Raw genomic sequence first — 12,041 nt, 5'->3', positions numbered from 1 at the left:
TTTTTTTTTTTTTTTTTTTTGTGGTTTGGTTGTTTTTTGGCTTTTTGGTTTGTTTTTCAAAAAAACCCAAACCCTCAAGCTTAGTTTTAGTGGTAGTTACACACTTAACCTCTAGAATGTTAAGGATGAAAGTAATATACTTGAATTACCAGAACAAGGACATTCTAATACAAGAAGATTACTTTGCTTGTCTTTCTCAAAATGCTGTAGATAAACTAAATCTTAATGTTACATGGAGTTAAGAGTGTAGTTGTTCTTACTCACCCCTTCTGAAGGCATAGTATCTTTAAAGTAGGGGAAAAAAGAGAAGGAAAAGCTTTGATAGAGGTGTTAGTATTCATTACCTATATAATGTATACCTTCTTATTTGCTTTACTGTTAGGAAGTAGTTAACTCCTGTATACAAATTAAACACTAGAAGGAAGGAAAACAAAACAATCCTCACTGTAGCTGAAAAAACTATATTTTATGTTTTGCTAATTTGCTGGCAGCTGTGTAGAAAGGGAAACAGGAACAATACTTGTCTCCCAGTAGTAGTTAGTTAATAAAGTCATTCCCTCTTTATGTTTTAAAACGTTTAGCCCAGCTAAACAGTTGTTGCCAGATTGGCTTTTACATGTACAGTGCATCTTTTAATAGCTGTTTGAAGTGATAAACAGAGTATTCTTTGGACTTCTCAGCAAAACTCAGACTTAGTGTATATTAAATTAAAATAAGCAAAAAAGGGAACAAAGCAAACTTTGCAAACGAAGCAAACATGAGTTAAAGTCTGTCCTAATGAAGTAAAGTTAAACATCAGTCTGGAACTAAACAGGATCAAGATATGCTTGAGCTGTCATGACCTTATAACAGGTAATATTTATCATTTATGTCAAGTTGAAAATGGATTGTTAGGGTCTGTGTGTCACAAAGCAGTACAATTCCTGCAAGATGAGGGAGATTTAGATTTTGTACTTTAGCTGAATATCCAAGGAGATTTGGTAGAGATTGCTTTGGTAATGGCATTTGATCCTACAAATCTGTCTGGAGGTTAGATGATAAAAATCTGGGTTTTTTGCAATCCCTAATTTTGTTGTAGTTTATCTAAAATGTAATTTGATTACAGAACACACAATTACAGCCACTAACATTTCTTTAAGTTAATTCGAATTAAGAGATAATGTAGTCAAAGATGCAAGCTGCAGTCTGTCTCTGAGAGATCTGTAAGAATGAAGGTGGGAATGGAGTTCACTTTTTTAGTCTAAGTAGTGCTTCAGCACTTACCTTTTAACATGAAGAGTGAATTTTCACTGTTCTAAGAAAAAACATTTGTGAGCTTTCACTTGGTGCTACTAAGGTAATTGCATGACCTGTGAATGGAATTTCTGTGCATTCACATTTCTCTTGTTGAAAGGTAAAGACCATCACTGGTAGTACAGGGGGAAGAATTGCGTAGACATTGTGCTGGTATAAAATGTTTAGCTATCTTTTGAATTCAGCTACTCATTCTGACTTCCTGCTCTCCAGCAATGAAGCACTTTTTAAGGACACCATGCAGAGATGAAGTGGATTTATAGAGCTTGAAGTTATCCCTGCAGTTCAGATAAAATCAGGCATACATTTTACTAGGCAAAAAAAAGGCCACCAACCAACATGGAAACCAGTAGCTGTACTGTTAGTACAGTGTCCATTTAATTTCTTGGTTTGGAATTAAATCCACACCCTGTTCCCTCCCAGGAACAATCAGCATTACTGTAACAGTGGGCAGCTATGTAAGAGTAGAGCTTTCCTGCAGTTGCTAGTGCTTTAAAAGCAGAGCTGTCCCTGAGCTTTGGCTCAGCTACAGAGGTACAGCAGCAGCATTAAGCCTTGAGCCCTGTGTCACTTCTTGTTTTCTAAAGCTGGCTTGTCAGAAGATGCTTTTGTTCAGAAGATCCTGCAGGTCCCTTCTGTGCTGTTCAGAGCTGTACCTGCTGACTTGAAGCATTTCTGTACAAGTTCCCAAGTGCACCTCTCATTCAGTGCAGCTGGTTACTGGTGCTGCCATGAAACTGAATTGCTCCGGTTTTGCTGCTGCTTGAGAGACCCTGTCTCTTCCTGGCTTTCCTGCGTGTTCCCATTCTGTTGACACTTCCTGTTCTTTAGTGAGGTGTTGGAGGAGTAAGTGAGAAGTACTTCTTTCTTTTTCCTTTAAGGCAAGCATTGTACAGTTTTTCTAAATATCCATTAAAACATTTTACCCTTTCTCTCCTCAAGCTTAAAACTGCCTAGTCCCCTGAACCAGCTGTATGGTGTTACTGCTGTGTGTGTTACCAGTAGTGCTACTGTGTTTGGTGCTAGAGAATGGATCCACCTGATACGGATAACAGTAACCAGCAATGCCGCTGTGGGAATTCCGGTACCAACAGTAGGAACATCGACTGCACAGACTGCGTAGTTGGAGGAAAAGGATGTATCTTCTTGAAGCACTTTTAGCACTGCTAACTTTCTTGAAGTTTTCAAATTCTCTTGAGGAAAACAGTAGAAATCTTACAAAGATGAAGGAAGAGCAAGTGTGGAATTTCAAAGCCAGGTTCTGAAGTCGGTGTAGTCAGGTGTCACTGGGCTGTTGTTGCATTGAGGATACTTTGTGTATTTGTTTTAGGAGTGTGAATGAAGTAGTTAGGAGTTTGCTGCATCGAAGACCTAAACCATCTCAGTGCAGCTCCTTACTGTTAATTCAGTGACTTCACAGGCTCTGGTGCATTTATTCTGTTGGTGCGTGCTGTGTAGGCAGAGGCAGAAGCACCCTTTCCCGTGAGTGCAGTGCCTTGGTCAGTCAGTGCGAGCTGGCCGCAGTGCGCTGTGGCCCGCCCGCATTCCCGGGAGCGCTCCCTAGGAAGAGGGGCAGAGCCGGGCAGCGCGGCGTTCAAACCGCTCCTCCCGATACTCCCCGCGACGGGCCCGCCCCGCCGCTCACTGGCTCTGCCGCGGCTCTGCCGGCTTCCTATTGGCGGGGCTGCCGCGGTGCCCCGCCCCCGGCCGCCGGTGGCGCTGCGGGCGCGGGCGGCTTTGCTCTGGGCGCTGCGGCGGGCGCGGCCCCCGCCCGCCATGGCGCTGCTGCTGCTGCAGCTCCTCCGGCGGCTGCTGCGCTACCTCGGCTGGCCGCAGCACCAGGTGAGACCCCGCGGCGGCTGCCTGCGCCCGGAGAGCCGCTCGGCCAGGGCGTCCCGCCTGCGGCCGCTTGGCTGGGCGGAGGGAGGGAGGGAAGGTCGGCTCCGCGGGCGGTGGGGCGGCTTCAGCGCCCTCCTTGCCCGCAGCCGGGTTTGTCGGAGCACGCTGCCCGCACATGGGGGCACTGCCCTGACACAGGCAGTCAAGTGGCGCCTGTGCTGAACGTCAGACAGTCAGTGGTGCTGGCTGCTCGTGCTCCGCTGTTTCAGATAAAAGGCTCCGTAGCCCTTCCCCAGTAGCAGCCAATGCCGTGCGCTCAGAGAGCGGAGCGGCGCGGCGGGGAAGCTGAGGAGGCGCTGGTGCCGGGCCTGCGGCTGCCGTTGGAGCGTGGGCTCATGGGCAGCTCCTCCGGGGCTGCCAGCAGTGGGGCACTGCTGCAGCTTGTGCTGCTGGGACAGTCCTGGCGTTGTTTGTGGGAGAACAGCGACTATTTCCAGGAGCGCTGCTTTGGCTGAGCTGCCCTCGTTACTTTCTGGTTCCGTTGTTGGAAGCTGTTGGTTTTCTTGACAGGCCGCGTTTTTTGAAACTCACGTGTTTGGCAGCAGTATCAGTCGCACTCTCGGAACATGCCTTCCTTCAGCAGTGTCATCAGGAGGGCATTTCCAGCAGTTATATGCTGTCATAAGGAAGTATCAGGCCAAGGTATGTTAAATTTATTTCACTGCTTTGCTAATTGTTCTTTCCCAGTTGCATGTAGTTAATGGAATGAGCATTTTTGTCAGTATCTCAAGATATTGGCCTTTGTGCCTCTTAAAAATATTCTGTATTTTGGCAGTGTTTTAGACACTGTCATAGTAGTGTCGGCTTCTTTGGACTTTCAGCTTGAGAAGAGCATTGAAAAGTTAGGTTAACCAAACTGCATTATATTTAATTACCTGTAACATGGAATAATGAAATAAGTTTGATTAAAGTGAGATTAAGAGCTGGGGGCTTTGATTTTGCTTCTCAAGTTCAAAGGTTTTCTGCTTTTTAGGTCACATCTGTTTGCCAAAAAAAGGAATATGGATCTACTCGAAGTGTTGTCCGTAGACTTGGGACAATTCTTTCCTTGGAGCCCTACCCCAGACCTTATTTTCAAGTAAGAAGTTTATTGTCATGTGTATACTTCACCTGTTTGTATTTTCTTGTTTCTTAATTTGATCATAGGTTTCCTCTTCTGTTTAGCTTGTGTAATTGTGTGGTGCGTCCCTTATACTCACTGTTTTCACCTTCATTATAGCACTGTTTAAAAATTCCTTTTTGCTGAGCCAGAACCTTCAGTATGTGCTGAATCCAGTTTCCCTTCATACCTTTTTTTGGCATTCTTTGTTTTTAGTTCATTCAAGACCCAAGTCTAATGGGTTACGATGAACAAAGTGCAGCTCCAGCTCCTGTGGCTCCATCTCTTGCTGACGTCCTGTGGGTGGCAAATGATGAAGGACAAGCGTGTACTAGACTTAGGTAAGTAAAAGTGTAAAAAGGAATAAAAGAAATAACTTTTGCGTTTTCTGTGGTGCACAATTATGTCTTTAAATTTGTTTTCGGTTATTCCTAGCCTTTTCTTGGAAACATTTTGGGCTTTTGGGTTTGGGGGGGAAGTGAGGGCACTTCCTCCTTACCTGAAGATTATGACTATGTAAAGGATTCTTTTCTGAAAGTTTTCTGAAATTGAGTCTCCTCTTTTCTCTTCATAGTAGTATGTCAGGTGCATTACTGGTACTTTAAATGATATTCACTTGCAAGTTATTTTGTGTGGGAGGCAGCTGGTTGTTGCAGTATACTGTAAGATTATTCCTATCTTTGTCTTTCTAGTTCACAGCCTGTTTGATAAACTTTATAAATGGGGAAACAAGAAAAGAAATTTAAATGTCTCCTTTTGGTTTTGGTTTTTACAGTACCACGTGTAAGCCCTGATGGTTGCTTTGATGAAAAAGCAAGCATAATCATTTTAAAATTATTTTCAATATAGTTTATATAAATGTCTCTAGTTTTTATAGAGGGCTGAAGGGAAATATTTTTACAAACTACAAAATATTTCAGGTGGTTGGAAATGACAAATTGTCCTAGAATTTGCAGACACAAATAATATACAAGTTTTGCCTCTTTTTCTCTTTCCCCTGCTGGAAAAGAAAGTTGTCTTGCTGTTCCTCTAAAGATGTGTTCAAAATCAGAGGATGAGTTAGAGCCAGAAGCAAGATTAAAATGTGCACATTTGTGTTGTCCTGTACTGTATCTGTATAGGACAATGTCATTCTGCTTCATATTGGCATTTGTTTTGTCTGTGACCTTTGTGGTACTTGCCAGTAATGAAAATACAGGAAATTGATGAATTCAAATGACACACTTTTCCTTGGAGAAGTTCGATACAGTGTGTTTCATCTTATGTTTCCTGAGGCATAATTGTTAAATTATTAAGGTTTGTTTGTAACAGCTGTAAAATAGCAGAAGAACAAGAATATTGTTGAAAGAACAAAAAAATCCTGGCCAGTTTTGTCCTGCTCGTGCAGGCCAGATTCACAGAACTATGACAGTTCATTTTTTTGTTGTTTCCATTCTTTGTTCCTCCTCCTCCTCCGGCTCTGTGGGATGTTTTTCAAGAGCAGCTGTTCTAACTGATATCTTTTCCTTCTCAAGCAGTGTTTATAGCAAGGGGGTTTTGGCAAATCAGAAAACTACTTCAGGTCTGATTTTAAGTAAAAGGATGTTTAAAATAAGGGAAAAAGTCTGGGCTTTTTTCCCATCAAAGCTTAGTGCATCTTAAATGAATCAGGTAAATTTAATTTCTTTACACATTTCATAATGAAATTCTGGTAGTTTGATATTATTCTTATATTTTAAGTTTATTTTTGCAGGCACAGACTTGAAACAGTTTTTTAAATTAAAACCTGACACAGCACAATTTTCTAATGCTGTCTTTGGTTAGAGTAGCTTACAGAAGGTGAGATTCTTGTTCTTTGAGTCTGTATTAAACCTTAATTTTTTCAAGTACATTTTCTGAAAACTTGTATCTACTTTGCTGCTAGCAGTGTTCATCTTGGAGTTTGATAAATGACTAAAATTTCTGAAGCCTAATTAAAACATCATTAGTCTTTGCCTCTCCTGCCTTTCATGTGGCAGGAAGGGAGAGACACCTTATGTTGTCAGTCTAATAATTATTGAATAATGACAATCTTACTCTATGACTTTATGATGCTTAATTATCCGAGTGAATTATCTGACTAATTCTTACGATGACTTTGCAGGGAACTTCATTGTACTTGAGCAAAGGGAGACTTGAAACATTTCAGAAGTTATGAGTAGTTAAAAGTGTAGTTTCCTTTCACATCTTGCTGAGTGACAACAACTTGCTTGAACAGCCCTTTTTAGGGCTGAGGTTTTGTAATTTTGAGGTTTCCATTGTTGGCTGAGCCTTTTGAAACTGTCCTGTTTTTGCTTTGTAGGGCTGAATTGAGGAGAAAAGAGAAAAGTATGGCTCCTCCTGATCCATATTCAAGTCTGGATTCAATACAGCGCATTCCAAAAAACAGTGCTCAAAAAGTCAGTGTTGATCAAGCAGCACTCCAGAAAATTTCTGCCCTTGAAGATGAGCTGACCTTTCTTCGTGCTCAAATTGCTGCAATTGTTTCAGTGCAGACCTTGGGAAGCGTTCCCTCACGTAAGCCCTTCCAATCTGAAGCAAACCAATGTTCCTTTTTTTTTGCTTTAGAGCTTGCCATGTCTGATATTGGTAGAGAATATCTTTAACTTCTCTAACTGAAGATACACCAACTAAATTTACTAAATATAATATTTTGTTTTTCTTTTTGCTATTTGGTGCACTTTGTCTTGTCTATTGGCCAAGTTCAAATGCAATTGATCCTAAGTACTCTTCATACTAATTTCCTTGTTGGTGAAGGTGTTTAGTAACATCACTATCTATAGGCCACTAATAACTGTTTTAAAAAGTTACAGACTTTGTCCCTTTGGGGTTTTGCACTGTTTCTAACAAATTATTAAACTAATGTGTAGAGGAAGAATTCTAAGTCAGTCTGGTTGGGGCTTTAGCAAAAACAAATGCTACAGACAGATGTATCCTGGATAGTTGGTCTCTAATATGCACCTCTGTCTTGTGACCTCTTTTTTTTCCTGGTAAGTTTTGAGTCTCAATTGTCTTACTTGCAGACCAACCCCACTGTGGTTGCTGAAATACTTGGACTGGTGTGAGGTACTTGGTACTTTTGTGTGGCATTGTGAGGCACTTCTGTGATTCAGCTGTTGTGTTGGGTCTTCTCTGTCTCTTCTCCATTGCGCTCAGTATTATCACCTGTTTTGCATGTTTTGTGATTATCTTTTGCTTCATGTAGGTTATTGTAACTTCTAAACCATTGATCACCATATGTAGCAGCAGGCTACTTTGCTGATTTATTTAGTGCCTAGATTGAAGACACAAGAAGTGAACGTCAGAGCAGCACAAGACACTTCAGATTCATTACTTCATGTATTCCAAATTTGTGGGTTTGAAGTAATATTCTTTAAGTTTAGTTCTTTTTTGTTGTAATGTGTGAGGTTTATAAAAGAAAGACTGCTTTCAGAGGGCAGTCTTATCTTGACATAAAGCTGATTAATCTTAGATGCTAATATATGTTGTTGTTTTTCTTCTCTAACTGTATGCAGAAGCCTTTAAAACACTCAGCACTCCAAGTGAATTTTGCCCACTGCCAGCCATGACTTCTACGCCATTGTCCATCTCTCGCAATCACTTTGTAATTCCCTCGCCTCCTCCTCTTCCTTCTGGTGCACCATGTGCTGTTGATGCTAGTAATTCTGCACTGGAGCTTATCAAACAGCGCCGAGCTGCAAGAAACAGTGATTCAGCTGCAGCTAACAGCTCTGATCACCAGAGGACAAAGAACTTTCCCAGTATGATGGATGTTTTGAAAGACCTAAACAAAGTTCAGTTGCGAGCTGTTGAGAGGTAGGTTAGGTTGGATGTGTATCTCAGCAAGCCAAGGCTATCTAAGCATCAGCAGCACTTCAGTAGCACCAGAGAGCACCAGTCATTCAAAGAGCAGCTACTGCTGACAAACTCAAGTTGGCAGCTTCTGAGTTCACATTGTGAAATGTAAGATACTTGTGACATGGCTTTTAGATGCATTTAAAACATGCTGACTGATGCAGCAGTTTAAACTGCTGTGCTGCTTCAGTATGCACATCTCAGGTTGGTGTGGGGAGGTGAGAGGTCGCTTACAGGATTGCATGCATAGGCACAGGAAACTGATCTGAAAAAACTCTTCTGGATTCACTCTGAAAGGCCAAATGCTCAGGGAAACTTTAGAAAACTACTGCTAGCATACTCAAAATATCCTGGTTCAAGCTTTGAAGTGTTTACAAAAACATGTATTATTTATTGAAAATGTTTCATAAATTTGTATTTCAGTGGTGCAGTTGAATAGTACTGTATTGGGTAGGATTATAAATATTTTTAGTGGTCAGCTGTTTTGATGATAAGTGCAGTTGATTTGTAAAATAAATTGAAGTCTTTAGTTTTACTAAAGACTTCAATACCTCTTCTGGTGTCTGCTATGCTAGGTATAATAGAGATTACACCTTCAGGATTCTTTTCTGAACTTGGGCTGAAAAAGTAAGAAAAACTGAGCCTATAATGAATATTTGAAGCTCTCAGTGTGGGAAGAAAGTCACTTGGCAAAACTTATTGTGTTCTCATGTCAACATTTTCTTAACTGTGAGCTTTATCCCTGAAAATGACTAGGAAAAAGCTTGGGCAAATAATTTGCATGCAAATCCAAAGCATCTCTTTATGCTTTTGATGACATTCTCACAGTAAATAACACAAATATAAAATGCTTAGGTAAACCTGTGTGTTTCCTGTGTATATGTTTTTTTGTCTATAGTTCCATGTATGAAGAGAATGAGATGTTCAGGTTGACAGTTTTAACATCTTGAGCATGGGCATAATTAGCAGGAAGTGGTAGCTCGTACATTCAAAATACTTTCTGGATTTAGGCCTCTATACATTTTCTGAAGTAGAGCTTAACTGAGTAATGAATAATTTATACTTTTGGGAGGAGTAATAATTAAAATTGTTACAATTTTTCTGACAGTAGTTTAATGTGTGCACTGCAAAGGGAAGTCCTCTGTTCTCAGAAATTGAGAGCCTGAAGATCCCATTTTCTACCACCCGAACACTGTCTTACGCGTTGTGCAAGTGCTGTGAGGGCTTGTTTTTGTAGGGACCATGAACTCAGTCCTCTCAGGTTTTGTGTTAAGCAGCAATTACTGTAACTGCCAGACTTAGAACTTGGTGTTGTCAGTGTGCATTATTAGGTACAAATCATCAGCCTGGAAGCTGCACTTCACAAGCAGAGCTCTGAACACTTCTAGGTTTTTCCACCCGCCACCCCCACATGATTTCTCAATGGTTAGAAAGACTTATGATTTATTGTCTTGGACTAGTCACTAGCTTCCACATTTATGATAAGTTTTGGGGTGTAGGTGCCGTTTTGATTTCTGAATTTAAATGAACTTAAAATGAATAAAATTTAAATTAAATTATGTTCACAGTGATTATGAAATACCTTAGTGGGACATTCCCATTAACATACTTAAAGGTAACTTATAAATTACTTTGTATAAAAACTGCAATTTTGCCTTTTTTTTTTGTGGTTGTTATTTGCAATACTTTAACACTTTGTGTTGATTTTTTGCCAGCTTTCTTCGTGGAACAGCAACAAGTTGTGTTTTCAGGCTAAGAATGTGGCTGACAAGTTGTTGGGTGTAATTGTATCAGTTGTATTTGATTAATTGCTTTAATGTTACAGCAGCATTACTTGTGTAATCAGGGATTTATAGAATAGGGTGTTTACAGAAGTTGTGCCTCTAGATTTTGGATTAGTCAGCACAGGATTCCAGGGTCAGGAGACAATAACTTTTTTGTTGTCCTTCATAGGTCTCCTGGAGGTACTCCTCTTTCTAGACCCAAAAAGATGCAAAGTTCAGATTGGGATCCGGTTGCTGTACTAACTCATGCTCTAAAGCAGAAATTTGCACATAAAAATGATGATGAAGATGATTCCTTGGACAAAGAAAATAATTCTTTTGATAGCTCTCCATTTTCTAGTCCTGAAGTGCCAGTGGTATGTTTTTGTATAAGAATTTGTGTTTGTATTCTTGAACTGACTGCTGTTTTCATGGATACTTGCAGAGTTTTCACAAGCCTCGAACTTTTCCACAATTTTTTAGCCATCAGCCTAGGTAGTTACTTTCCTTAAAGTATAATCAAAGCAGAAAATCTCAAAATAATTTGGTGGATTTAGACTGGTAAATGCACTTCTAGGTGTGCAGAGAAAAAAACAACTTAGAAGACTGATTTTAAAAATTCATGTCATAGTTGAGTGAACTATGGACCGTAGCTTGATGGTACCTGGCAGGTATCCATGCATAGAAACTGTGTGCTTAAACAGTTATTGACTAGTTTTTCAAATAAGGGTATTAGGATGATCCAGAAAGGTCTCACCTATACACCCTAACTGCTCAGAAATGGAAATAAATACATAGTCTGTAATATTTTCCTTTGAGTGTAGTTTCCATACAGTTTGCATCTTTATCCAAAATGAGATTTGATTCTGTTGTAAAACCCACAAAGAATACAGATTTTCCTAGGAACAAAGAAGTGGTAGACAGAGCCATTGCACTCAGGTGGTTCTGAGCACTGATTTCTGCATATCAGCCTTTGCCAGCTACCTGGGCTTATACAGTCCAGCAGTGCTGTTTTGTTGGTTTTTAGGCATTTCCACAAACCTCAGAACTGCTCAGATGAGATGGATAGAAATAGGTGGCGGTAATTTAAATAATGTCTCCTTGCTTAGCAATTCTATCTTTTTATTGTGAGAGTGAGAGAAAAGATTCGGGCTGTGGCATTTGGTACCCTAATGGAGGGAAATAGTAATGGAGAACATACAGTGGAAATCCAAATATTCATAGATATTCTTTGGAAGCTGCTCTTACATGTGGCTAGCTGTGTGGCTGAAAACTTGAGGAAAAGTAAGGTGTGTGTTCCTCTTTCTAGCTGTAATGATTTGATGTGATTTTTTTTTAATTTCAGCTGCCACAAGGATTTTCCAGACTAAATGTAGCATATATTTTACAGACTGCAGTGTCAACAGTACCTGGTGCAGTCTTAATAAATTTCTTGGACTTTTTTCCCTAAAGGAGAAATTAAAATGTCCTAAAAATAACCATGCTGGTATTTTTGATGCTGCAGACTATTGCACTGCATAACTGACATACCTGATTCAAAACTAGCTCCTGGAACAGCTTGTATATGGAACAGTTTTTGTTCCAGGATGTGACAGCTGGATTATGAAGTCCTGGAAGAGAGACTGCTTAAGGCCAGCATGTTCAGGAGTAGATACAAAAAGATGGAATTTTTCTGGTTAAACAAGAATAATCTTATGACTCTGTAACCAAGCCTCTGTTAGCTGTTGAGTGTTTTGAAGAATAAATGTACTTAAACTAATTGCACAGACTTACTATTTTATTCTTTCTATGTTGAGAGAAGTGCAACCACTCTTCCAAAATGTTTTTCTTGTAAACACCTTCTAATTCAGTTTCTTGGGTATAATTTTAACTTCGTCTCTACTTTTTAGGTTGGGCACTGCAGTCTGAAGCCAAATGCAAAACCCAGCCTTACAAGAACTGATGGAGTTAAGCAGGTACCAGCATGGAAAGCGAGAGCTCAGATATAGTGGAGGCTTCCAAGGAATGTTCAGTGTGTATAAGTGGTGGGTCTACTTTAAAACTGCTGTAAGGTGCTGTAACGTGTTGTTCCAGATCATGTCTTTCCTATGCTGTTGAAGTTTGGGTGTTGCAGG

The 12,041-nt window shown here is 40.3% G+C and overlaps 1 protein-coding gene across 1 annotated transcript in view; it reads left to right on the top strand.

Moving 5' to 3' along the window:
• The first annotated feature begins 68 nt into the window (after positions 1-68).
• MTFR2 (mitochondrial fission regulator 2) overlaps positions 69-12,041 on the top strand; it is a 28,051-nt gene continuing 16,078 nt past the window's right edge. The window contains exons 1-8 of the mRNA XM_005489194.4: positions 69-3,135; positions 3,703-3,834; positions 4,166-4,270; positions 4,508-4,632; positions 6,612-6,826; positions 7,825-8,125; positions 10,118-10,304; positions 11,817-11,951. Of these exons, the coding sequence (XP_005489251.1) occupies positions 3,070-3,135; positions 3,703-3,834; positions 4,166-4,270; positions 4,508-4,632; positions 6,612-6,826; positions 7,825-8,125; positions 10,118-10,304; positions 11,817-11,915 (1,230 nt within the window). The 5' untranslated portion in view covers positions 69-3,069 and the 3' untranslated portion in view covers positions 11,916-11,951. The remainder of the gene's footprint in view (positions 3,136-3,702; positions 3,835-4,165; positions 4,271-4,507; positions 4,633-6,611; positions 6,827-7,824; positions 8,126-10,117; positions 10,305-11,816; positions 11,952-12,041) is intronic.

Source organism: Zonotrichia albicollis, chromosome 3, assembly GCF_047830755.1.
Source record: "Zonotrichia albicollis isolate bZonAlb1 chromosome 3, bZonAlb1.hap1, whole genome shotgun sequence".
Lineage (NCBI taxonomy): Eukaryota > Metazoa > Chordata > Aves > Passeriformes > Passerellidae > Zonotrichia > Zonotrichia albicollis.
This window is presented reverse-complemented; position numbering and strand designations above follow the sequence as displayed.